The 26871-nt window shown below is 36.5% G+C and overlaps 4 protein-coding genes across 4 annotated transcripts; 3 read left to right on the top strand and 1 right to left on the bottom strand.

Annotated features, from left to right (window-relative positions):
* Positions 1-378: 378 nt before the first annotated feature.
* Positions 379-3654, bottom strand: LOC143447136 (RAB6A-GEF complex partner protein 2-like). The gene is made up of 8 exons (XM_076947078.1): positions 3266-3654; positions 2846-2961; positions 2061-2180; positions 1834-1983; positions 1536-1667; positions 1351-1478; positions 1029-1206; positions 379-962 (listed from the first exon to the last, which is right to left on the bottom strand). Exons 1-8 carry the CDS (start codon positions 3364-3366, stop codon positions 736-738), a joined length of 1152 nt encoding a protein of 383 aa, XP_076803193.1. The 5' UTR covers positions 3367-3654; the 3' UTR covers positions 379-735.
* A 3115-nt stretch (positions 3655-6769) lies between these two features.
* Positions 6770-10585, top strand: LOC143445816 (uncharacterized). Its single transcript, XM_076945143.1, has 2 exons — positions 6770-7755; positions 7889-10585. The coding sequence occupies exon 2, from the start codon at positions 7902-7904 to the stop codon at positions 10278-10280; it is 2379 nt and encodes a 792-aa protein (XP_076801258.1). The 5' UTR covers positions 6770-7755; positions 7889-7901; the 3' UTR covers positions 10281-10585.
* On the top strand, positions 10584-15508 carry LOC143445817 (ubiquitin-conjugating enzyme E2 Q2-like). The gene is made up of 9 exons (XM_076945144.1): positions 10584-11002; positions 11378-11485; positions 11806-11907; positions 12061-12120; positions 13014-13145; positions 13276-13360; positions 13660-13870; positions 14009-14153; positions 14296-15508. The coding sequence occupies exons 1-9, from the start codon at positions 10841-10843 to the stop codon at positions 14392-14394; spliced, it is 1104 nt and encodes a 367-aa protein (XP_076801259.1). The 5' UTR covers positions 10584-10840; the 3' UTR covers positions 14395-15508.
* A 3133-nt stretch (positions 15509-18641) lies between these two features.
* LOC143445578 (protein kinase C and casein kinase substrate in neurons protein 2-like) lies at positions 18642-26851 on the top strand. Its single transcript, XM_076944781.1, has 10 exons — positions 18642-18795; positions 19097-19240; positions 19442-19570; positions 19670-19852; positions 20094-20186; positions 20754-20929; positions 21082-21202; positions 21290-21423; positions 23377-23549; positions 25311-26851. The coding sequence occupies exons 1-10, from the start codon at positions 18733-18735 to the stop codon at positions 25418-25420; spliced, it is 1326 nt and encodes a 441-aa protein (XP_076800896.1). The 5' UTR covers positions 18642-18732; the 3' UTR covers positions 25421-26851.
* Positions 26852-26871: the final 20 nt, after the last annotated feature.

Below are 26871 nucleotides of genomic sequence, written 5' to 3'. Positions count from 1 at the left end.
CGCGCGGGCCTGACAAAACTGTTTCGCAAGCTAGGCATTCTCCTGCCTTGATTTAGAGTTTATGTATCTGGCTGAAATTAGAACTGAATTATGATTGAAATTTAAGGAACCTTTAATGATGGCATGATCATTATGTAGTTTGTATTGCTTTGTAAGTCGATAGAGTTACGTTATAATATATCGATTAGCTAGTGCAATTGCTTCTTGCCCTGAGACGGACGGCGGCTATTTTCATGAAGCGGTTTTACTGACAAGAATACAACATGCACCGAAGTACAGCTCCAGCAGGTGTGCAGAAACGGGTGAACCGAACAAGAACTGTTATAATTACTATGTGACATAGACTGGAGTTTACCTCGTATTGAAGAGACAAAGCAGTCATAGTTCATTTTTTATTTACTCACAAAATGCGGAATGACCAAACTGACTACAAAGGCTGCAATGCGATGGTATGACGTGATATATAAGACCTCCCCCTCAGTATATAGACATATATTAAAATTTTACAACTTCTGTAAAACCAGAACTTTATTGCACGACCTACAGTAGAGAACTGTTCACAAAAAAAAAGTAATAAACACAAAACTTCTGATGCCACCAAAATCAGAGCAAACGTAACACTGCACTAGGACATAACTTTCCATTTCCACAGGTAGCCAAGTGTGAGGTTGTCAACAAAGCTCCAGCTGAAAACAAACTTCAACATCACACCGAAGAAAACTTCACCTGACGTCATTAAAAGTGAAGGGTGTAGAGATTCTGTGACGTAGCAATGTTTTCCGCTTGAGTGGGCATGGTTGGCAGGACTTGTATGGGCACGTCCCACGGCATTGTCTCCGTTTTAATGTGGCCCGGCCCCTGCCACATCCGATCTCCTTGCTGTTGCCCAGTCTCAAGGTCAAGGCCTTTTAGGGGACCAGTAGCCGTGACAAATTCAAAATGAAGCCGCCATTTGAGACAAACTAGACAAGGGAATATGAAAGTTGGTGTTTGTTTTGACTCAAACGTCTAAGAATTACAAAACTCACCCAAATCAGTCAAAAAACTTGGGGCAATATGTAGTGGGATGGGAACAATAAGGTTGATGTGGTCGGCATAGAGACAAAAGTCAACTTGTTTTCCGTATGACATCACCGCATTTCCTTGTTTATTATTACGCTGGCATTCTTCGGCTAAAATTTCTTCACTTTGTAGGCTCACTGTGTACTGGCAGTAAATTAACACAAGTGGGTTCTTTCGGGTGACTATAACTTTGTATAAACAATATCTAATAACAGCATATAGGCCTACCAGCACTAGACTCGTTTACAATCACATCCACGTTTATAAAAAAACAACATTGCAATGTACCTGAACACATGGGATTGTCCCAACTGCAAAGTTAAAAACTCCAACAATATCATCTCCTAACTTTGCGGAAGTTTTCATCAGCGAAAATATTCCCATAAGTCCACGACTGTTAGCGATTTTGTAAGTTTCTAAAAAGCACGATTATTTTAACGTTGGAAATGACATGACATAGTAGCAGCACTCACTCGATGATCTTCTAGAAGTTATGGTGCTGAGAATTTCCGAAGCAGTGTCAAGCAACTCTGCTTTTGTTTTGGTTCTTTCTAAAAACGGGTTACTGGGAATTTGTTCTTCATTCAGTTGATATTCTGTAAGACCTGCAAAGTAGGAAGTTTCCATTCAATAACAAACCTTCCAAGTCTGATGTACAGGTATCTATCTAACTTGGTGCAACGATAACTGTGTAATAATTAATAATTGTATTAATTTGCAATTGCAATAATTGATAATTGTGTAATAATGATAAAAATTGTGCTGACTCACCATATACGACGAGTACTCGGAATGGAATACGAAGGAGTTTTATTGTCGTGCCAACTCTCTGTGTCCCAACTGTCAATTTATATGAATACTTGCATGAAGGTCCCTTATAGGTTGGCGCCCCATCACTTGGAATAACCTCGGTGTAATGGACTGCAGTAAATGATGTGAAGCACTTTAAAATCTCATATAAACAATATCACAACTTATTTAGCAGCAAATTCACCTACAGATTTTACTCTGTCCCGGTGCCAGTTCCAAGGCACAAAACAAAATTTTCACGGGTGTTTGAAGAACACAGTGACCTTGCTCATCACCTTGTGGCACCAGGGAGGTTACGTGTGAAGTGGCTAAAAATTTAAAGAAAACAATTTTTCCATCATTGAATAAAGTTGTGAAATTATTTGTTTTATTTTGTAGCAACAACAGTTGGTGTCATATTTTCGCTGTCAGCATACCCAGGGCTTCCAAAACGTCCTTATTTTGAAAGTCTACATTGTAGAAAATATTATTGTCCTTATTTCTAAGAAATGTCCTTATTTTTGGCTCGCATCCTTATTTTTAACAGCAACAATTCTAAATGCAAACCATTTTCATCCTGTCCTAATTTCTTTGCCACCAAAGGTTTGTGACATCATAAAAGCAACAAAATCTTATTTGGAACACAAAGAAGCAAGGTATGGCATGAAGCATTGTTAGCACTTCAGGCTGTCTAGATTAGATAGGAAGGATAGTTCTGTAGACTACAGACTGTAGTGAAGGTTGTGTATTTCCTCGACAAATAACTTATTTTTGTCTAAATTTTAAAATGAGCAAACGTAAAAACGTTTTCCGTGATGAGTACGTTTGTTGTTGAAAAAATATTTGTTTCTTTTTTGGTAGAAAAATCATAAGCCCTGAGTATACCCATAGAAAAAATTAAGAACACAAAAACACATTTTAATAATGTCAATTTCTAACAGCATAACAAATATTTATTACCTTGTTAGCTTACCATAAACATCTTGTAACATACCATTAGACTTTTGAAGCTTGTTAGCAGCAATCGATGGTGGCAAGACCACCCTTGCATCGTTGACGCTACAAAAGCAATGAACTTGTGCGCTTGCCCATGCGATTGTCTCCGATTGTCTACAAACAAAAAAATCACACTAACTTTCAGATACTAACTTTCATTTTGTGTCTTAATATGTAACAATAATTCATGCAGTATTCTAATATGAACCATTTGTTTATCACTAGTATGCATACACTACAGTTGGCGTAGTAACATAACCGCCACATTTATTAACTTTAAATACAAGCCTTTTAATTTTAAAAGATAACCTCGTAATTTTAGTTTTGGATAATTAATGGCGAAAAAAAACGATATGAAGACATTTTTAAATTTGGACTACTATGCCTATCACAATGATACCAAGTAACAAACACATACTCTGTCGTGGTTGATATGTTGGTAAACTTTAAAAAACATTGAAGCGTTTCGCCGGCCAAGAAGACTGAACCTCTGCTCAGTTTCGCTGTCACTTCAATCATCTTGAAATTAAATAAACCACAACAAACAACAGTTAAGTTAAAATTTAATTTAGCCACAGTTTTATAGTCACTGTGCTAGCCTGGTGCCGCAATGACTAGCCCCTAAGGTTCGTTCAGCAAAATTAACAACCTGACAATCCTCTTGCCTTTCCATTTGACTTACATTAAGTCCACAACAGACCACTCTACCAAACTGTAACATAGTTAAGACATATAATAATTAATTACTAATTAAGTACCAAAATAAACGACTATGTTTAGGCTATAGTTGCATTATAGGCTACTATTAGCAACCCCTCCATGACCATAAATTCTGGCAGGCTTATTTTTCAAAGAGGTTTTTCACATCAAAATCGTACATGCTGACGTGATGTCTATGTGGCACTTACCACATTTTTTTCCTGGATTCATATTAATAATTTTATTATACAGAGATCTTTTTCACATACAGTATTAAAAACGCGGCCATTGTGAGATTATGGTTGTCAAGTCAAAAGAAAATCTTTTAACTTATAAAGATAAAATTTTTAACAAATTACGTTAGTCAAAAGAAGTTAGAAAGCTTTATTGGAATGAGTATTTGCCTTTACACTTTTTCCAAAATAAAAAAATTAAAATAAACAGGCTAAAAAAAATATGTGACAATCGGAAAATGCGCAAAAGCTTGCTCAGCAACTAGGGCTCGACCGGTATTAAATCATCGCCGGTGTCTTTTCAAATTTATTATGGGCTCTACAACATAGGCCCCATATCAGCACAAGTTTTCTGATGAAAAACCTTGTATTCCTGGTAAGTTTGTACGCTTTGTTTTCTTTTTTGTAGGTTAAGTTTGTAACCTTATAAGTTTGTCGAAAACTCGAGGGCAATTTCCGAGGTTTTTAAACGGAAACCTTCCGCTGAGTCATGCCAAGTCACTACGACACAATGCCCGGAAAAACTTGGCAGGCGTTGTAGTGCCAAAAACCTGTCACCGCATGATGAAGTCATGGATGAATTTCATTCTGATTTTTGGTCCGAATCAGCATAAAAAAAGTGTTAGTGCAGTTAGAATAGTGAATATTAAACAATGGCTTATAGAATATCGAACCAAATTGAGAATAAAGTTTGAAAGTTTGGATAACGACTTCATAACGACTGCATAAACAATCAAGCTTACACTCGTCAGTCAAACAGATAGCTGTAGATAAGCTAAACTATATTTTACTCAGCAGTCAACCGTATTTGTATCTATCATAACATAACTCTTGTATTATCAGAAAAAAACTGATCAGTAGGCTCATTCCTACTCAGGCCTTCGAAGAAATGGAGGACAAAGTGTTCAACATCCCAACTCGGCCAACTGCGAATTGCCGCTAGCTTCTTTTCTGTTTACGCAAAACCATAATTGGATTTAAATTTATGACGTCACAATGGAAGAACAGATATTGGCACAGCACCGGAACAAATTTTGCATGGCACCAGGGTTAAATCGGGCAAAAACTTTTCTCAGTCCGAGGATAAAGTTTGTCATGCCACGCTTTAGCTCCTGCTTTATTTTTCTAGTTTCGGGAAGCACCAAGATCGTTGCGGTGAACTCAATCAAAGAAAACGTCGTCGGTAAACTACAACTAGGCCTACTGGCTACTTTATCGTTAACATCGAAATAGGATTTTTGATCTTTACCATTTCATATGTTCTTCACCTAAGTTTCCAATTGTTCCAAACGATGTGTGTCAGACTGTCAGTGGCGTATTTAGGATTACCTTAAAAGAATATATGTGTTATCAATTATTAATTTTACTCGCTCTTGACAATCCTTGGGCCTATATTATTACAACAACCGCTTTGCAATGACAAATTTAACTTTCTATATGTTATTGTAGCATAATAGTTAGCGTCCGTTTCAATCATCGATGTATATACAGTACGTTTCAGTCGGGGTATTCCCTTAAGATAAGAAGATAATTTAAGCACGTTAATATACCGTGCTTCACACTTTTGTTCAAAAACAGGATTTTGGTCCTTGTCTGAGATGCTGTTTCTTTTGATGGGTTTCATTTAAACCATCCATTTGGGTATTATGCACAATAACAAGCATATCTTCTACATTCTCCGAATGTTGTATTTTCATGAATAGTAATAGTCCCTTGTGTGTTCTGTGTTTTGTTGTTTTTTTTGTTTATTTTTAACGTAAATGTTTCGGAATTTGTTGGCCGTACTAACCTTCTATCGTTGTAGCGCCGCTTACATGTTACACTTTCACATTTATGTTACATTTCCTTGCATAGTTTAACCACTCAAGGCTTTGTCGCCTTTTGTCATTCCTTTGTTCATTCATTCATTGGTTCATTCCTTCATTGTACACCACAGTTTGCACTACAGAATAGTTTTCGCTCTCAACCGTTACTGGCGAAAATAAACGAAACGAACGTTAATTTTGACATAAAAATATCATGTGAAACCATTTATCATGGGTATCTAGGCTGTAACAGTATTGGCTAGAAACGCTAGTACGTTTGTTTTCCTATGTTTGTGTAGGAAACTTGGACATGTAGTTCGAAAGCGTATAGTCAATTTATTTTTAATTTGACTTAACTTACAGAAAATCCTGAAAGAACTTTTTGACTTTCAAATTTTGTTCAATATACGGTATACAGTACTCACGATATAAACTGTGTTGATCTTTTGGTTGACTTGCGTTTTAATTAACCTTTTATGGATCAGCAACGGCGATTGTCTGAAACAGTACATTTGTTAAGTCATAAGAATTGTCTGAGCCGCCCTTCTAAAGCGAATCAACATTTTGGTGCTGCTGGGAAATGCATTGAAATTAGTACTTTTTTCTGTTGCTGCCGTTATTTATTATTGTGCACTGATCCTATAAATACGCCCACAGTTTATTACTAGACAACCATAATAAGCATGATAAGCACAAGGACGATCGTTTGAGACGTTTCTCCAAATTGAGTTTCGCCTGCATGTTGTTGATTTCTGTGTCTTCAGTCTGCACAATATAAGATCCAATATTTTAATACTTGGAATTGATGAAACCGACAATCAACAGAAACAGACGAAACAGCCCAGACGGGAAAACATCGATTGCATTGTCAGTTTAACCTTCTACTGTATCGAACACGTTTGTGACGTTACACATCTTTTTAACAAAGAAACACCAAGTTCTATGTCAGAGTTAAGCATTAAACAATTATTACACCTAAATTTTAATTCTTATTCTTCTTAACTCTTTTCTTTTTAGGTCTTCGTTTGGAAGTGAACAAGTCAAAGCAAAGTGTGGCCACAATATAATATCTGTGTAATGTAATGTCTATGATGCCGCATAGTAAAAAACAGAAGTGATCGATATAAGATGTCTACTTTTCTAAAGATGTTATTTGCTTTGTGGTAGACAATAAATGTCTGAGAATTGAGGTCGCTGTGAACGAACAACATATTAAACAAATTGTTAAAAATTTTACGATAATATCAGCAGCCTGCACAAGTAATGAACCTGCTAACTTACGATCTCACACCTGGGCATAGGATAGCACAATCGTATTAGACCCTACACCAACTTGCAATTTTTAAGCCCTTAGGTCATTGCCACTTTCTCCTGTTTGATTTATTAATAGTGTGTGCGCATGTTCTTTGTTGTGCTGTAGTAATTAGTATTGTATTTTTTGCTTCTCACAGTCACAACTTATCTGCTAATGGTGAAAAATGAGCGATGAGTTTTTAGTGGAGAAAAGTACCCAGTGGTTTAGTTCAGTGAGACTGCAATGTTTGAAAAGGCCAAACTTTTGGTGTCCTCAAAGGCTCAAGATACAGACATAAACATACCAGCATGCAACAGCAATTGCATTGCTGGGTTTAGTGCAAAAATGCACGATTGCGTGATGAATTTGCATAATAGATCTCTGTTATCCAAACTGTTGTGTCATTTGCTTGTTCACTTTCTGACTTTATTTTCAAGACTGAAGTGAACATGTGGACATGTCAATCGCCTATCATCTGATCACGTTTTGTTAATAATATCATTAAACAGTTAAAGGCAGCATTAGCTTACTGAGTTTGGGTTTAGTGCTGAAGTGCACAACCGGCTGATGACGTCACAATTTGAGTAGCGGGTCTAATATACAAATACATCCTGTGGTTGTCCACTTCTGCACTAGACCCCAGAGTTTTTTTATATATACCTGGCAATGTTTTGGAAATTGATTGTGCTCATCAATGTTGCTCGTTTATTAATTTAAAGTTATTACCGAGAATTTATTGATGCCGAGCGAGATATAGAGTTAGAAGAAAAAATGGAACGGGAATGTTTGCAAAAGCCTTACGCTTAATGAGAGAAGAAAGAGTCGCTCGCAGGCCTGTAGTGATATTGTGATTTGAGCTTGGTGTCGTGACAGTGAGGTGAGCGCCATGTGGTTTGGTCAGTGGTAACACAGGCTACTGCCTTTGAACAGTTTGAGTGTAAATATTCTGAAATGTTGCCTTGGCATAACTTTTGACATACTCTCTATGTCATTAAACGTTGTTATTTTAGACATGGCTTTGAAATGTTACCATTAAGTGAAAGAAATATCAAAAACCAGTGTTTGGTTCTGAATGAAATATTGATCTTCCTTCAAAATGAAGAAAAAGTAATTGAAGATGACACCATTGCGGACAGAGTCGTGACTTTATTCGAGTCGTTAATCTCATTTCCTATTCCTGTTGAGGAGGTCTTCGGTCGAAAGCAATCCAAATTCATTTTATGTGAAAAGTTAATTTCAAAATGTGGACAATATTCCGACTCGACATGCAGCTTCGCTCTCAAGTTATTCTCAACTTTTTCATCTGATAAAATTTTATCTGACTTGACTTCACGCAGCGAAGACACATGGAGAGACTGTCTGGAAACTATCTTGAAAGTTGACTTAGATTCAATCAGTGTTAGCTTGCAATACGCATGGCTTTCTGCTGTTAGGTCTTTGCTATGTGGTGCTCTTTCCTTTGAGGCTCTGATAGACCTTGGACTACACTATCAATCCATAATCAATTTATTTCAGTCAATATCAATGTTTGTTGAGAAACAAGCACAAAAAGTTATAGCTAAGTTGATTTTGGCTTTAAATTCTAAGCTCAAAGCACTGGATAAAAAAAGTGAAATGTTTAAAAAATGCTACAAAAATCTCGCTGCAATTATGGATACATTAAAGAAAGGCCTTTCTTTGGAGTTCTTGTTGAAAATTCTTACGATATGTGGTGATATTAATGCTACTGTTACAATCATTCTATTCAATGAATATTTCAATGAAAGCGGAAATTTTTTTGAATCGAAAGGAACCAGAAAAAAACTCATTTTAATGAGCAGAGTTGGTTGTCCTGCTCTAGTCAGCTTCATAAAAACGTTCTGCTCAGATAGGGATCACTTTGACTGCAAAAAGTTTATACCATTAGGTCTTGCACATGAATTGGTTATGGTGGCTTTACTTAACAACCCTCTACACACCAGCAGCTACGATATGCTGAGTGCTGTTGCAGAATCCACAAATAAAGCATCTTACTTTGAAATGATGATGCTTGTTTTTGACGTGGCATTTGGTAGAAACCTGTCACTTTTGTCCTTTCTAAATGATGATGGACATTTGTGGAAAGCTGTTTTAGATGATACGTTAACATCCCGCTCTCGAATTACTGCCTTGTTAACTAACACAATTGAAGTTTGCCAGAATTTGTGGTTGACTGGGCTGCCCTTAGAACTTCAAACTAAAATGATAAAATATTTTGATGAATTATTGAAGGCAATTTACGAACTGGAAGACACGCCAGAAGGTTTGAAGCCAGAAATTTTGCAAAACTTTAAGCTTGCCACATCGGTGATGAACGCTTTGAAAAACTGCAATATCAATGTTTCATGTTGGCGATGTTTCAACGACACATTTCCTGCCACGCTACAGTCAGTGATGCTGCATGCCAACGCTGATTATCAAGTTTTAAAAACTTCTGGGTGTCTTATTTTATCAATGACTCGACCCACTGACTGCCAACTTCACCGAAGTGACTTGCCAACAGTGACTTCGCTATGTGATTGTCTGGTCACGAAAATGAGTCACCTCCGATGGGAGGATCGAGATTCTGCTTTTGAAGTTCTTTCTTTGATGTTGGAACAGTTGGAATACCACTCTTGTGATACCAGGCAAGCTATTGAACAGGTGCTGAGGGAGTTGAATATTTTGGAAGCAGTATTATTAAGTCTCTCTGATGATAATGAATATATCCAAGCCTCAGCCTTGCTGGCATGTCTTCATCTGGTGGAGAACACTGGTCTGTTTACACCTTTAAAACTAAGAAAACTTTTATCGAAAACTATCAATATCATTCAGAGTGAGTCGAGTGCTTGTGCGCGTAGGGCTGCAGTCAATACATTGTCTGCTTGTTTGTTTCAATCTGGTGAACTCTTGGATAATTTTTTAAAGCAATTCCCTGTCTATGAAGCACAAGATTTGTCCTCGCTTGATGATGAACAACAGAGTGATGCCGCGATTTTGGTGAATCAATCTCTTTCTGCCATCTTGTGTCTTATACCAAATGATTTCGATGCCGAGGTCAAGTGTAATGGGATAAAAATTCTGGAAAGAATCCATAAGCATGTGTCTAATCCTGAGCTTTTTGTCGGTGATCCAGACAAAATGATCTCGAAAATTTGTTTGCTCTTAAGGAGTTTAGCGCTGGATTATGATGTGATAAGTTGTGAGAAAGCTGCAAAGCTTCTCCATTTGATGACTCCAACCAACAGTGTTACTGAACTTTGCAAAGATGAGCATCCGTTGCTCTGTGCAGAACTTAATAGTTTACTGAATGAGATGCATTTTCGACTTTCTTCAAAAAAATCTTATTCCACAAAAGACAGCACTGATGTTAATCAAGACCCTGTTGTTATTGATTGTTATTAGTGAAGAAGTTCAACAAGCACAGTGCGTTTCTTTACCAAATTTTATTGTGAGCTGCGGTATATGTATGGGCTTTATGAATTACACACTCTTTGTGACTTCAAAAGTTTCCATTAAACGTGAAATTTATGTTGAGTGTGCATGTAAAAGGTTTTGTGGCAACACATAGCCTAGTTAATTTTACTTTCAGGGACATAGTTTAACACTTTTATTCTGGCAAGTTATGAAGAAGTTAGGTCAATATTTATTGGTGTAATCACGTTTATATTTAACCTCTATCCACAAACTAGGTGTGTATGTACTTTTCAGAGCTTTATGTGCTTAAGGACCTTGTATGTAGCAACTGCTGTCCAGAGGTGACTGTTGTTTTTGTGTGTATTTTAAAGCTTGATCCAATCGACCACTTCCATAACCTTTGCAAGAAGAGATCAGCATTCTTACAAGATTACATGCAATAAATCTTTGACAGTAGGCTCATTTTTACAAAGACTTATTGTTTGGGATGTGTTGAACTGGGTGCCTTGCAGTAACACCTCCACACCAGGGGTTATTGCTTGCTCAATATGTCACAATCAACGGCGTCACTGAGAGCAGAACTTAAACATATCTCCGTGTTGTTTCCAAGAAGCCATTCTGTGTTTCGAGTGGTGTCTTCAAGCATTGATGAAATATGTTGCCACTTTGTTAACGGAAAGGACAAACATGTTATCAATTGTACAATATCGGCAAGTATTGGATCCAGAGTTATTGTATATCTTGACGGTATTGACACATGCTACAAGTGCCTTATTATTGCATGCTTATTATTACTTATGATACAGTTTGTGTGGTTGGATTTTAAAACTGACTTGAAAATTGAGGTTTACTGAGAAGTCGCTAAATATAATTCAAACCAGTATATAATGCTTTTTGTGAAAGCAATAGGTCTGCAAATTTTTAATGTCAGTTGATTTAAAATTCATCATGCAAGCTGTCTCGTGTAAATGTTCACTTAGTTAAATTTAAAACCTGTCTATTTACATCCAGTGAGTAGTGATTGTGATCTGTTGTCTCAAAGGGCTCGCGATAAGTTTAACATTTACTGTTGCTCCCTCTTACAGGAATCATACCCACAGTCGAAGCCAATGTGGTATTGCGATACGGAAGACATCAGTGTGATGCAGGTTGTCGGGAATCTTGCTGATGCAGACCTCACTTCAAAATACTTGGTGAGGTTGAGTAACTTGCTTCTATAGCACATAACTCTGCTGTGTCGTACCATGAAAGGTGGTAGGTAATAGTGTTACTGAGGATTGTGGTGAATGAGAGTTTATCAGCTTTAACTCAGTCAAATAATGCCAAAGTAAGTTACTGTAACAAATATAAATTCAGGATAGCGAACTATATTCATCAATGTTCTAAAACTTTTGCACTTTTCATGGTCGATGCGAGTAATACGCCATAGGTCCATTTCCTGAATCTGTTGCTTTCTTAAAAGTTGTTTCGTCTATGCAAATTGCATCATGTCTGCCTTCCTTTATTTGTTTAGATAAACAGCATGGTGAAATTCCTTGTTATGCAACTGTGCAAGCACTTCAACCTGCCAGTGCCCATGCATATTGAGGAGTTGGACAAACCACCGCAACCAGTAGTGAGCAAAATTTTGCTTTCTAGATAAAAGCCTGCAAACGTTTTCTTTTAAAAGAATATAGAATTTTAATGATCAGTTTACTGTGGCATGATTGTGCTCCAACTTGTTGTTTTATGCATGTTTATGTTTGTAAACTGTCATGTTTGTTTGCAGGAAGTTGATGTGGGAATTGATTCAAGTTCGGAAGATGAAGATGACGAATTAAACGACGTTGTAAGTGTTTCATGGCGATTTCATTGTCAATTGTCCAGATGAGCCTAATTTTTAATTCAACGGTCCTTGTTTTCAACACGCATTGCCATGTATTTTGTAACGCACAGAATAATTACTTTTAACACTTCTTTGAAACAATGTTTGTCATAATATTGGTAATTTTAATAATTTATGCAAATATCCACTTTGACAAGAATGGTACCTGTCATGTGGAAGGTGGGCCATGTTGGTATAAAACAGCTTGTTCTTGCAATCAATGTTTCGTGGCATGCTACTCACTATTATAAGGTTAATAGGTCACGGACTCATTATAATTAATTGATTTTGTTTAACTAAATCATTTACTTGTTCCTCGGGACATCCCTGTTGAAAAGTGAGCAGACCACCGATGCATATTGAAGCTGTAAGGCCGTCTCAATTGTTAATTGTCTCATGCAACACCTGACTTTGTCACATTTGTTTTTGTTAGATCAGCATTGCTGTTGACTTTGCAACAATATAGCAATTTTGCGTTGTGTTGTTAGTTAAAAAGTTTAAAAATTTTGGTGAAAATTACCTTGATTGAGACCAAATACAATGAATAATCCACCCCTTTACATAAAAATTAATGCATAATTATTAACTATGCATTTTGTTATGATAGGCTAATTAATCCTTAACTAGGCCTAATAAAGTAATCTCACGATGACAAATAACATAGCAATATTAATATGATGGACATAGGCATCAAATACAATGCACCGTTGGTGCAAGACAGAAATAAATTTGACAGATAAAAATTCCTGTATTTCACCAATTGCACCATTGTATTTTGCATGACTATGACAACCATAGGATTTTCATGGAAGATTTCATTTTAAGAATTATGAAAATAATCTCAATTTTTGAAACAGGATGATGCAGTCCTGGAAGAGAATGTTGCTGCGGAAATCGAAGAGGTCCGAAAGGAAAACAGCGGCATTTCACAGGAAAATCTCGCCATTTTAAATAAAATTAAGCAGACCCAAAGGAAAGATTACATCAGTGTACGGTTTTAGATTTTGTTTCGTGTAAATTTACAACATATACTGCTGTGAAAAGATTTCGTTTCCAATTAAATCGAAGTAAATTAATATCTATAAATTAATGTTGCCGACTTATTTCTTGTAAATGCAGGGCAGAGTGTCTGGATCTGTTCAAGCTTCAGACCGGCTTTTAAAAGAACTGAAAGCAATTTACAAATCTGAAAGTTTTAAGAAAGGTTTGTGAAATGTTGCTCTACATTCCGAGGTCATGTTGTTTCATCTAATTGCAGCTATTTTACATATATAATGTTGTTTGTCGGTATCACTATCTTTATGTGTGGGAGAGTCTTTGCACGAATTAACCTCGGATATAATTCCTCATTGATCTGCAATTACCGAACTTGTCTTTGCACAAGTTTCGATTAACACATACATTTTCAGTTTCAGATTAGAACACGTCTGGCATATTTAGAAGCCAGGCGCGCTAATCGCTCCGCTACGGAGCCGGCATAATAGTGTTATGTTGATACTGCAGGTTGCTACAATGTGGAACTTGTCAATGACAGTTTATATGAATGGCACGTCCAGATTTTGAAGGTCGACCCCGAAAGCAATTTGCACGCCGACTTGAAGAAGTTGAAAGCGAAAAACGGGACCGCATCGATCATAATGGGGATATCGTTCCGAGATAACTTTCCTTTTGACCCCCCTTTTGTGAGGGTTGTCTGCCCCGTATTAAATGGAGGGTAAGTCATGCGTTGGTAAACTTATATGTTTCCATAGTTCCCTTGTAGAAGTGCAAAACAAAATGAGCATTCTGGTATTTTTTGCCATAAAATCTGAAAATTTACACTCTTGATACGATATCTTTTTATACCGGGTAGATTTGTCCTTGGAGGGGGAGCAATATGCATGGAACTTCTCACCAAGCAGGGCTGGAGCAGCGCTTATTCCATTGAATCACTCATCATGCAAATCATGGCCACTTTAGTGAAAGGAAAGGCGAGAATCCATTTTGGAGCATCAGAAGTAAGTTGCCTGGATGTACAGCTTTTGCAGAATTGCAGCAAAGTTCGTACATTGCTTGATACCTTTTATATGGGATCATACACGATTACAAGCTGAGCTAAGGTTTATTCAAAAGTGTTTTCATTTCGCATTGTATTTTCAGTCTGCGTACAGCTTATCGAAAGCACAGCAATCATTTCAAAGACTAGTTCAAATTCACGAGAAGAATGGTTGGTTCACACCACCGGCCAGTGACGGATGATGACCGCCAGTGACGTAACAATACCTTAATCATTTAACTGTGCAAGTGTGATGCCAAATTCTCTTTTGGAAGCCCTGTTTTACCAAAACTGCATGTCATTTCAAACATGCGGCAATACTTGTTTGATTTGGTGAAATGTTTGTAACTTGTTATTGACAGAAGAACGCTATTGTGGTGGAAGTTACTACGTTGTTGCTCTATGGAAAATTTGCTGGAAATGGGCGTTTGTACGACTCCACTCCATTTTAATCGCTTGAAATGATACGTTTCTTTATTTGAAAGTTGTTAAATTACTTTGACATTGATAAATAACATCGTTCCAAAAAGTGTTTTTTAAGGTACATAGCTGAAATTTTGTTACAAACCACACGCAACGTAGACATGACAAAACTATGCTTTAATTTCATGCATTTCCTTTGAAAGCTGTTCTCCAAAAGTCGACACATTTTGTGCTCCTTAACAGTTTGGTAGAATTATGTGCTACCCTCTATTATCATCTATTTCCGTGCTTTGTTGTAAATATGCCCCCGTGTTATATTGTGTGTAGGCCTGAAAACTTTGTACGCCTTCCTTCCACTTCATGCTATTGAGTGAACGCGGCGGCCCCTTCACTTAGTATAACGCTGCCGTCATTTAGTTTGCCTTTATTTCCTGTCCCAACTTACTGATCTTTTTAAAAGCAGTATCGCTATCTTTGCGCGGTTTTCCCGCTTTCCTTGTCACGTGACCATGTGCTGAACTTTTTGTATTGCCAGCTCAATTGTTGTGCAATAATCGGTTTCTTTATTCCATAGGTTTTTACATTTGTTCGATTTTTGGCCTTCCAAATGCTGTGACCTGGTTCATTAGAAATGCTCGGCCAGGCCCGATAAGTGTGAACTGCTCATACATTAGATGTTTGATAGCTAAATTCGACTTCAATATTCTTCTGTAAACTTTCCACATGTTTTAGTATCTGGATCTTAGCATCTTATTTAACGATGTTTATTTCTTGAGTACATCAATTTTTCGCGCTCGGTCAAGTATGTATCAACTATCGATAGCCTTGTACAATGTTTCTGCTTTTATTTCGGTTTGCAGAAATGTAATATAAACAACAAATTCGAAACTAAAATGTCGAGCTTTGTTTTGGTCTTGGGCAGGAAGACGCTCAAGTTGTTTATTTCAATTAGTCCAAGAGTTGAGTTGTTCTTCAAGTAGTATTATTGAAACAGATTTATCTGATCATAGGTAAAAGTGATTTTTAAGTGAAGATCGGCGTCTTTTACAATTAGACCAAGTAGTTACAACTACCAAAATGCTTGCTAACTCCATCAAACGAAGAAATTTTAAAAAGTCACTTGATGAGAGACAAAAGCAAGCCCGTATTTACCTTCGTTCACCAGTTGGCGAACAAGATTCGGAAGGGGTCCACGAAAAACTAGGCTACTACAATTTGTTCTTTACGATAACCTTTCTCAATGCAGTAATTTTCGCAAATTTTTTACTAGTTTAAAGTAGTTAATATGGTTTAAACAAACATGTTGTTAAACATTGGAAACAAGTAAGATGTACAGAGTTTCTGCGAAAAAAATTTGGAATTAAATATCTGGTTTTTGCAAGAATGGCAAATAAAAAACATATCAGAAAAATTAAATTATTAGACAAGGTTTTATAAAATTATTTAATGATTAACTCACATACTCAAGATCAAATTATATTAAAAAAAACACTAAATAAACAAAAATGCAATTTTTTAATCTATTTTTAAATTTGTCCGTATTTTTCACTCGGACAAATGAAAAGGTCAACATTGACGACTCGTTGTGGAGATAATTCCCATAACCGGTTGTTCAAATCAAAGTCCTGACTCTTGGGTCAGGTCAAGTCCAGCTGCAACTTTGTAACTTGCAGGCTGGTCTGGATATCGAAGTCGGTGTGAAGTAGCTTTGCCTACTTAGTCATAGCGAACATAATTTGGGACTAGTATCAGAGTATACAAGTGCACAACCACAGGATGTCTTTGTATACTAGTCCCAGCAGCTACTCAAATTATGACGTCATCTGGTTGTGCAACTCAGCACTTAGGCCTATGTGTAGAGTACTGTAGACTCCATAATTTTACAGCGAAAAATATCGAAACTGGTAGCAAATAGCGGGTATAGTGCAGAAGTCAATGATTTGACTCGATTCAGGTTCTTGGAAAGACTTGGCTTGTGTTTTAGTTCTTATAAGATTCGACATGGCAAGTCTTATTGTGGAAATTTTGGTTGACTTTAATCGAGTGCCAAAATAAATTGGCCTACTTCAAATCGTTGTAAGTTTGGTTGTTATATTTTTGAAAGAGTTTATTCAAAAATCGCTACGCAATACATTCTGTCCTATTGAATGTGCAAAAATGTCAGAAATGCTGAAATGGATTGTATGTGCTTACATTTACGTTATGCTTATTCAGAAAGCCGTTTATTATGATCTAAAACAGGGGTGGGCAAACTACGGCCCGTGGGCCGCATGCGGCCCGCGGGTCCATTTTCTGCGGCCCGCCGGCACTTGCAGAAACTCCTACTCATCACTTATTGTTTTAATTAAACAGGTTACTTGACAAAATATTATTCCCTTTACGAGTGTGTTTTTCTCTTCACTTTCAGTGCATAAACACACACACGTCAGTCGCGCATGTATTGCAACATACACTTCTCACGCATTGCTTGATTCAATTGTTTGATCATAAAATACAATTACGGTAGCGGCTACCGTAGGCCTACCGTAACCGTAAAACTGTGAACAGTTGCACAAGTCTCATTAAATTTTGTGATGATGATTGCATAGATTTAAACGTAACTGAGTGTGGAATACAAAAATTGTGTTTAATATGAATATGCGTTTATTTACACACCGGGTAAATTTTCCTACTTTGTAATGAGAATGTGCGGCCCGCCGGCTGCAACATTTTTTCAAATGTGGCCCTCAGTACAAAAAGTTTGCCCACCCCTGATCTAAAACGAAAACTTATGGCATGTACTGAGATTTGACTTGATAAACGTTAAATTACTGACTCAACTTGACTTGGATTTGCGCTGCTGCATATTAGTGGTAATGGCTTGATTTTGCTTGTGTCTCTTATTAAGATTTGTTCCCATCACTGCAAGCCTGTCTGCTATGTGATGCATTTGTGTATTAGGATTAGGCTGGACCTCACTGTCCAAATTGCTGAATTGTGATGTCATTTGGTCGGATGCTTCTACAGTACTTTTGCACCAGACCCAGATACAGAAACAGCATTAACATTGCCATTTCTAATAGTTTACATAGAAAAGAGGCATCGTGGCTTAAATAGGGCAGTAGGATAGGCTTAGAATGTAGGGCTGGTAGACCAACAGGCCACCATGAAAATGTATGACAATTTCTGAATTCAGGCTAATAAGTGTAACAGCGTTACCTATATTTCACAATACATGTCATAAATTGATAGTCGATCAGCCAACTTTTGCTTGTTTGTTTGTTATAACTCGGCAAGAAGACAAAAAAGTTTGACCTATATTCTTTGATGAGTCTTGTGCATGCAGGTGCCACACTTTCCACCCTGGCTTCCACTTGCATAATGACCAGAAAAGTTTTTTTTAATCACTGGATTTTGCCAGTATAAAAAGTTAGCTTAAACTGCTCCAATATATCCTTGTGCAAAACTGTTGTAATGCCGCATATCTCAGTATGCCATGTTATTATGTTGGTCCAACGTTAGATTTGTTGGAGTGTTTATCCAACACATGAAAAACAAGCATTCCAGTGGAGCCTTAAGCCTGACTTGGTGGATCTGCCCCAGGAAATCCATCCTGCCATCCGAGATAGCAATGGTTAGAACTCACTGGCATCCTACTTTAGTAATTCATTTATAAACACACAAACAGCGGTAATCTTGCAAAACATAAACTATAAAAAATTCAACCTCAAAAGTTGTTTTTTCGGGCGTCATTTTCACTTTTTTATTCTCACACGAAGGCTTGAATACGAATAAGTTAGCAGTTGCTCGAAAAGAAGTTACACCATGAAGTTCCTCTAGTACTAATTCTGATGAAAGAGTGCAAAAGTAAAGGGAACTCCACCGTTATATGTTTCTGATCGATGTTGTATCGTACATTTTTTCCCAAAAATGCAAAATTCCCAATCTAGAGTGTAACCTGTATAACTACTGCAATTGTAGAAGAGCTTTGGAATGCTGTAAGCCCCTCACCCAGCTTCTAAATTTCTATCGATCATTTTACAGATATGTTGTTTTAACAAAAACTCACTCAGGTGTTCACTAGTAGGCTAATCTCTGTTGTTTTCATTGAAAAGTTGGTGTGAGGTTTTTCATACGCAATGTCGTTAACCGTGACACCAGATGATGCCCCAGTCGATACAACCATGGGAAGTTTCTGGGAGGTCTGATATCTTATATACATTAATGTAGTTGTAATTTTATGTTTTTATTTTGGGTATAAGATAGTTCTTGCTTGGAAACCTTATTTAGCTTTGTATTTATGAATCATGTGGTTATGGCCAAAGGTTACAAATACAATTATATATGTATGTTATACAATAACAAATACTATAAATATCTTCAACCTTGCATTCAACATACTGATAAACACGTTTGCCTGAACATTCTTATTGCATGAACATATTTAATTGTCCGTTGTATTGCTTCTAATTCTTCTGTAAGTAATTTATGACTTTGTGTTAGGTCAGCCAATACAAGCGAACAGTAACGAGAATTGACAATGGATTAAAACTGTGCGATGACTTAATGGCATTCATTAAGGAGAGATCCATGATCGAGGAACAATATAATAAACAATTAAAAGCTTGGAGCGCAAAGTTTCGCAAGGTTTTTGCATTTAAATCAAAAGTTTTTATATAAAGTACTATGTTGCATATGTATGATACAATGCACTAGCATAGTAATATTTCATTTGCAAGGATTACAAATTGACGTGTGTAAGCTTTAAAATGTAAACACTCTTCTCTCAATGCTCCTCAAAATCTGTATATGAAATAATCTATGTATTAAGAGATGCCTTTGCCGTAGATCATTGAGAAAAATTCATCTTATCATTCCCTTGAGGCTGCATGGTCCGGGATGCTGAATGAGGCGGAAAGATCAGCTCAACTTCATTTGAAAACAAAGGAAAATTTAATGTCAGATCCATATGAAAAGGTTTACGATGTGAATGTATTTATACATTTAAAATGTGTACCAACTTTTTAGTTTGTTTGACGGTTTACTTCATATGAATTTATTTGTGTTGCATGGCAGGTGAAACAATGGAAGAAAGATAATTATCACAGTTTGACATTGGGGGGATTAAAAGAGACTAAAATTTGCAACGATGAATTTGCGAGGGCCCAGAAGCAATGGGCAAAGTGCATGAAAAAAGTTAATGACACGAAGAAAAATTACTATAATGTTTGCAAGGAGGAGCGAACGGCACAGATACAGGTGTGATTAAGGTTGTGGTAAATGCTGGTATGTATTTGTAAACATATATCTACATAAACTAGGCTACTATATAGGCTAGTTATACAGTTTCACCCAAAATGAGATTGATGCTTTTAGTGTTTATTGAAGACTGAACATATTTCTGCGAATTCTTCATCTTGTTAAGCTATGGTTGATTAATAGAACACTATGATATCGTTTCCAAGCTCTTCTCAAATATGTTTCTTTTATTTATAAACAGGAAAATAATGCCAAAAGTGACAGCACATTAGCCCCTGATAAAGTTAAGAAACTTCAAGAGCTGGTTGAGAAAAAAGGAGCAGAACGTGCTAAGGTTGCTTTGTTTGGTTACATTGGTATTTTGTTTGACTTTCTAGTCATATAACAAGACATTTATATAGTTTAAATGGAGACCTACTTGTTTCATTTGCTTATGCTGATGTGGTTCAGTTTCAAAGTCTAAGCGGTTCTCAGTAATAAGCTTGATTACAACTTTGAAGCAAGTAAATTTAAATAATTTTCGTAATCGCTGTGTATTGATTTCCTGTTCAGCAAATGCCTTCTAACAAGCTCTTTAATGCAGCTAAAAGCCCAGTAACTTAACTATGTGCTCTCCCCCCACCCCCTGTGAAGGTAGCAATGGAATTTTCTCTACCTAAGAGGTTTAAGTTGCTTAATCAAGCATATTGGCACTTTTTAAAATCTTGGATTTTCTTGCTTGCGTGGGAAACATCACAAGTTACAAACATGTAGTCACAGTGGTTGTTCAATATAAACACCACATAGATATGATGTGTTCGAGGGATACTTTACTATCACATGTATTGATGTATACTGTGTGTGGTATTTGTTTCAGGCCATGCATTTAAATTTATCAAATTTTACAATTCTGTGTCAACAGCAAAAGGATAAGTATGAATCAGCGGTATATGTGCTGAGTGATGATACGCCACGGTATATGGAAGACATGGAAAAGGTTTTCTCAAAATGCCAAGATTTCGAAGAAAAAAGACTCGATTTTTTTAAAGACGTTCTCCTCATCGTTCACAAACACGTCGACTTATCGAGTGACCCAGAGTAAGTCTTTTTGCTGTTCAGCTTCTTCAAAGACAACTTGGCATTCTACTCACATCAGTGCATGCAGACTTCCCTTTCCAGACATTGAGTCGTAAGAACTAAGATGCATGGTTAACACGATTCACTAAACTTTCTTTTAAATGATTTATCAGACATTCGAGCATTTATACCGACATGAAGAGCGTCATAGATCGGACAAGTGCTCAGGAAGACCTCAAGTGGTGGAGATCAACCTTCGGGCCGGACATGCCAATGAACTGGCCACAGTTTGAGGTTTAATTAGTTTTACTCGAAAGTGCTTGGTTTTTAGTATTACGGAAAAATAACATTTGCTGAAAAACAATACAAGGAAATTTTTAGGAATACGACCCAGAGAGGATACACATGCAGAAGTCCATCAGTCGCGGCACCGGCAGTAAAGTGTCAAAGCATGTGGCTGGTGGAGGTGCCGGGACTGTTTCTGGGAAACAATTTTCAACGATCAATGAAAATAGGTGAGAGCTGCTTATTTCACATCTAACCCTTAGGTTGTGGTACGTGCACTTGATAATGCTTAAACAATGATCATTGTCTCCGTAATAAAATAACGTGTGGTTGTTTTTGAATTGAAAATCAAATAACATAAATTTTTGTGGCCTGTCGTTGCGGCAGCGGCATTTTTATCTGTCTTTTCATCAGCATCATTTTACTGTGAGTACAAATATTAATTCATTTCGTGGTTACATGTGGTTGTTATATTTGCACATGTGTGGTGTAATAGGCTTTGCACTCTCTTCATAACCACTTTGTTTAGCATACTGATTGTTGCTTGTTAACATGCTATTTCCTTATTATGACGTAACTATGAAGACTATGAACAATGGGCGTTCATTTTCTTTATTATTATGTCATCATTGTAGTTTATAGTATGGCTTTTGCACAAGTTGTAAATGAATTGCATATGCTTATTGCATATATGTTTTTTTTTAAATTAATTGTTTATTGCTGATCACATCAATTATAATTATAGCTGAAGTTTTCATGAAACAAAATCTTGCGACTTTCTAGCTGTCAAACAGTGGCTGTCAGTGGTGTCCACACCAATTTTAAGCTATTTTTTTAATCTTTATCTTTTCAATCCCTCAACGTCCCTCCACGCACATTATTTTGAATAATATATGGTAATCAAAATTCTCTATTATGACGTCATAAAGACAAATAGTTGTCATAGTTTCCTGTGTGTGAGTGAATGTCGTGAGGTGAGTTATTTCACGCACGAGAGGAGCTTGTACGTTAATTGAAACTGTCCTCCATTAAGTTTGATGCAGACGTTCATGTTGTTTGCATTTCTCTTGCAAACTGTTCTCTGATGAATGGTTTTCACTTTTTACTTTATGCAAACTACTCTCATCTTTCTCCAGCATGCGTTGTGTCATGCACATGCTGTGCAGTTGCTAGCCGTAAAAATTTGTGTATACATATGTATATAGACATTATTAGCCATATTTTCAGCGAGAACGGAACTTGTACCGTAAATTGAAATGGTGATTTGCAAATTTCCAATGTGACATGGAATGGTCAAAAATACATTTTACTTTAGATGTGTGGTTTCTGCACCAGGCATGCTTAGTAAGTTTTTATTTGACCTGGGACCTATTTAGTGTCACATTTTTGTTGCTCTGCTATCTTGTTACCAACCAGGATACTCTGTTTAATAAAGAGCCTAGTTAATGGTTAACTTGAATACTTTGTTCGTGACGATAATTTGATTTATTTGAGATAGTTTTTCCCCACGAAGTGTAGTTGGTTGTGGCCATTACTTTGTCTTTATTATTGATCTAGCTGGCTTATGACCTCCGGCTTGTGGCATGTGGTTTATGGCTTTCTACCTGAAGTGTGAAGTTTTTATAACTTTTTTGAATGTATTTGTGAAAAAAAGGGAGAATTCACAAATGAAGATATGCACATTACTTGCCATTTGACACTTTACATATGCAAAGTAATGAGGAAATAATTTTTAATAAAATAACAAAGTGACTCCACATTTCTTGAAGCTCTTAACTAGGTGGGGAAGTTCAGTCCTCTTGGAATAACTTTATTGTGGTAGCAACTGGGGAGCTTTGTTCATGTGGATAAATGGGATTTCTTGTATTTTTTTGCTTTTCAGTATTTAGTGCAACCAATAGTTGTTGCCATATAATTTAGCTGCCCATATATGGACATAAGCTACATAATAGTTTAAGAAACCACAGTGACCAGTTTTACATAGTATTATATACTGTATTACAAAGTGTAGCATGACACGCTTTATGCTTACATCTGTCATCTCCTAAACTTGGTACATCATGGTCTTTTGTTTTTGTTTTTAATTCTATTCACATCAATTGTGAAGTTCAACAACAAATTAATTATCACCCAGTGTTAATATGACGTTCTTGTCCTATTCATTTTCAACTTACTATTTTCAGCGGGAATGGAAATGCAAATCGACCAAACTCCTGGAGTGACGACGAGCAAAACAATCCCTTCCAAGATTCACCGGACAGCAATCCATTTGGCAACGACTCCAGTGGAGGTGTTCAAGTCCGAGCGATTTACAACTACGACGGACAAGAAGACGACGAGCTTACTTTCTCGGCTGGTAACTTGATTGAGCTGTGTGTTTGATTGGTTAAACTGCTACAAACTGGAGTATGAGTAGGAAAGGTTATATAGAAGTTTGATGAAGCAAATTTTGATGTTGTGTCGAGTAATACTGTCCTTCGTCTGAATTCATTTTTATTACGACATATTTGTGGCATGTACGTTGTACAGACATCAGGAATGTATGCTTTATGTCAGTAGTTCTCTACTTTGCAAAGGTGACAAAACCGCACACAATTTTTATAGAATGTATTCAACAAAGTTTTCATAGAATGCAAACCTGACCCAGTTTTCCGCCCTAATTTGTAGTTATCCCAAAATTAACTTTAATTGGATCATATCCTTACTTAGTGTTCTCTCAGTACCGTTGACTTCGCTTTTCTTTTAACTTTGGATGATGTAAGGTTTGCAATTCTGTAAATTTTCAGCTTTCGGTTGCCGTAATTATACAAGACAAAGCTACCCACCTAGGTTGTATGCAGTACAAAGCAAAGGTATCTGGAATTGAGGAGCAACATCAGTAACAACCTTTCAGCAGTAAATTAATTAAAACCTGCAATGGATACAACTTTTTTTGTAAATTTCCAAAAGCTTAACCGTAGAACTACCGGAAAATCATTACACCTAGAACGACCGGATCAGTCCATTGACCGGTAAATAAGGATAGCGGTGTTTGCAGGTGTTGCAGGTAATTTAGCTCATTTGTGATTTATAAGCAAGCTAAGGTCAGAGATGTGATTATTCGCTACGGTCGCATCAGAAAAAGTGCAGAATCGGCGTTTTCTCTTCATCTGTTCACCTTGCTGCTTTGATTTTATTGGTCTACGAACGAAACGTGTAGCTAAGCCACAATGACTATTCTTGTTCTATACAATCATCCTTCTTGCCCTCTTTACGTTGATTGAACATTTTTCTGAAATTTTCTTTCTTCTCAAATTGTTATGTGTAAACATTAAGGTTTGAAAAATTTTAGCCATTATTTTCATTTACCGGTCAATTCACCGATGTGGTTGTTCTAGGTATATTTACGATTTTTTCGGAGGTTTTTGGGTACAACGCAATTATCTTTATAGAGCACGTAGTTTATACCTAACTCAAGGATAATAGCGGCCGAATATATGCTCATTTGCGGAAAATATTGTTTTAAAAAATTGCCCTACCGGTCAATTGACCGGCATGGTAGTTCTAGGGTTAAGAAAGATCTGTTGAACACTTAAGGAACCTACGCTTCATCCTGTTGTAGCATTGATGGTCTGTTTTTTAAGTGAGCAATGCAGATGTCTCCCGTGTCTTGTCAAGTGGTTTGTGGTTTGTTGCCAGAAACTGGAAATTAGTTGAGTTATCAGAGTTGTAGTCTTGCCTGAATTTGGGACTGTTCCTTAGCACAGGGGCGAGCCTCATTAATACCAACCCATGGACGGCTTGAGGTTACTTCACAGATTCTTTTAACTTTAGTATGTTCGGGCCTCGAATATCTTGCAAAATTTTTAACTTGTTTTAGTGCCAAAGATTCATAACACATTTCTTTGCTGAAATTAACATTGTTCCGAGGTCTGAAGTTAGTTCAAAGATATTTGGTGCTTTTTTGCAAACAAACAAACAAATCATCAGTTTTTACTTTGGTTGTCATATTAACAACTAAATCCGGCACAAAAAGAAAGACTACATGTAAATTGAGTTGAAAATTTTGCAAGATTCTCAAAGTCTACTTTCTCTCTGCCTTAAATAAATAAATAAATTTCCCTTTAATATTTTAAAGGTGACACGCTCTTTAAGCTCGAAGATGAGGACGAACAGGGTTGGTGCAAAGGAAGATTGGGTGACGGTAGAATTGGTTTGTATCCCGCGAATTATGTTGAAGTTTTGTAACAACCCGTTGAAGGGTTACATTGGGTCATTGACCTTTGAATAAACTCATTGCTGTGTTGGAGGTTGGTGATGCATTGACACAACTCTGGTCGTGTTTATTATGACATCAAATTCACATTTTCTTGATATTACTGTCGCCCAAATGCAGCACTCAATACCGCCCTCGTGTGGACCATATTTGCCATATAAGTCGTATTGAATCATTCCGTCTTGCTGCCAAATATTTCTTCAGTAAACCTCGGCAAGTATAAGATAATAATTAAATCTCAAGTAACGAACCTGTTGTCATAACAGTAGTGAACCTTTACAGTGGTTAATGGCCTCGGGCTTTCACCTTCCGTACACGCCCTGTGCTTTATCTCTCAATGCCCGTGTCTGTATGAAACACTGCGGTGAACGTTATGACATCTGCAATCATTGGTTTTACACTGTTTACCCGCTCTCCTTTATATTTCTAAAATACCGTTCAATCTAATGTAAAAAGATGGTGATTGTCTCAGTATTGACATTGTACCTGATAATATTATTTTTGTAAATTTTCTGAGAATATCGCGGCTTTGGGTTTGTTGCATGTTAAAAGAAAACTTGTATAACACTTTCGCATTATGTTATTATAACAGTTTGATGTAAATAGTTATAATCTGGCATGTACACCTGTTGCAATGTAAAGGTGTTTACAGTTCCAAGTAGCTTCTCATTGTTGTACAAAGGTAACATACGTCCTGTAGCAAACTACAGCTTGCGAACAAATTTTCAGAGCGGTGTTGCATATTCTTATTATACACGTATTCGTAGTGCACAGTAGTGTTACATAGTTTTGTGCACTTTTATGTCATAAATATCATATTTTGTTCCCTTGTTGATATTTCTCAACATAATTCCACTTTTTTCTTTCTCCGACTGTTTTAATAACCTGCTTTCAGTTGCTTCCTCAATATTGAAGGTTTAAGACTTTCTATCATAAATCAAAACACAAAAATTTTTGAATTCAGTAATTCGTTTTTTGAACGATGCGATTCGTTCCATTGAAATCAGGTTTATTTATTATAACTAAAAGTTAAAATTTTATTTTTTGGCTACATACTGTTTTATGTTGATTTCTGGTCAGTTTTCCCTGATTTATGTTAAGAAGTGAATTATTTTAACAAACATTGCACAGATGAAATTTCATTGTCTTGTAAATGTGTTTAAAGTTGCAATTGAACTTTTCTGTTTCAATTTTAATTTATTTGCCTACTTTTAAAAGATTTGGCATTCAGCCATATTGTGCTGGTTTATTTTATGACATCATAGTCATTTATTGTGATGTAAAATATGTTTTGCTAATGAATAGCAAATGATTTAAATCTGTTCTCACAAATCTTTGCTTGACGTAATATACAGTATATCTAATTCGTTGATGGTGTAAATACAATTTCAGTTAACAGCAAATGATGCATTGCTTAACAAAC

The sequence above is a fragment of the Clavelina lepadiformis genome, chromosome 2, assembly GCF_947623445.1.
Source record: "Clavelina lepadiformis chromosome 2, kaClaLepa1.1, whole genome shotgun sequence".
NCBI lineage: Eukaryota > Metazoa > Chordata > Ascidiacea > Aplousobranchia > Clavelinidae > Clavelina > Clavelina lepadiformis.
The sequence above is the reverse complement of the archived record's forward strand: the minus strand, read 5'-3'. Positions and strand labels throughout refer to the sequence as shown.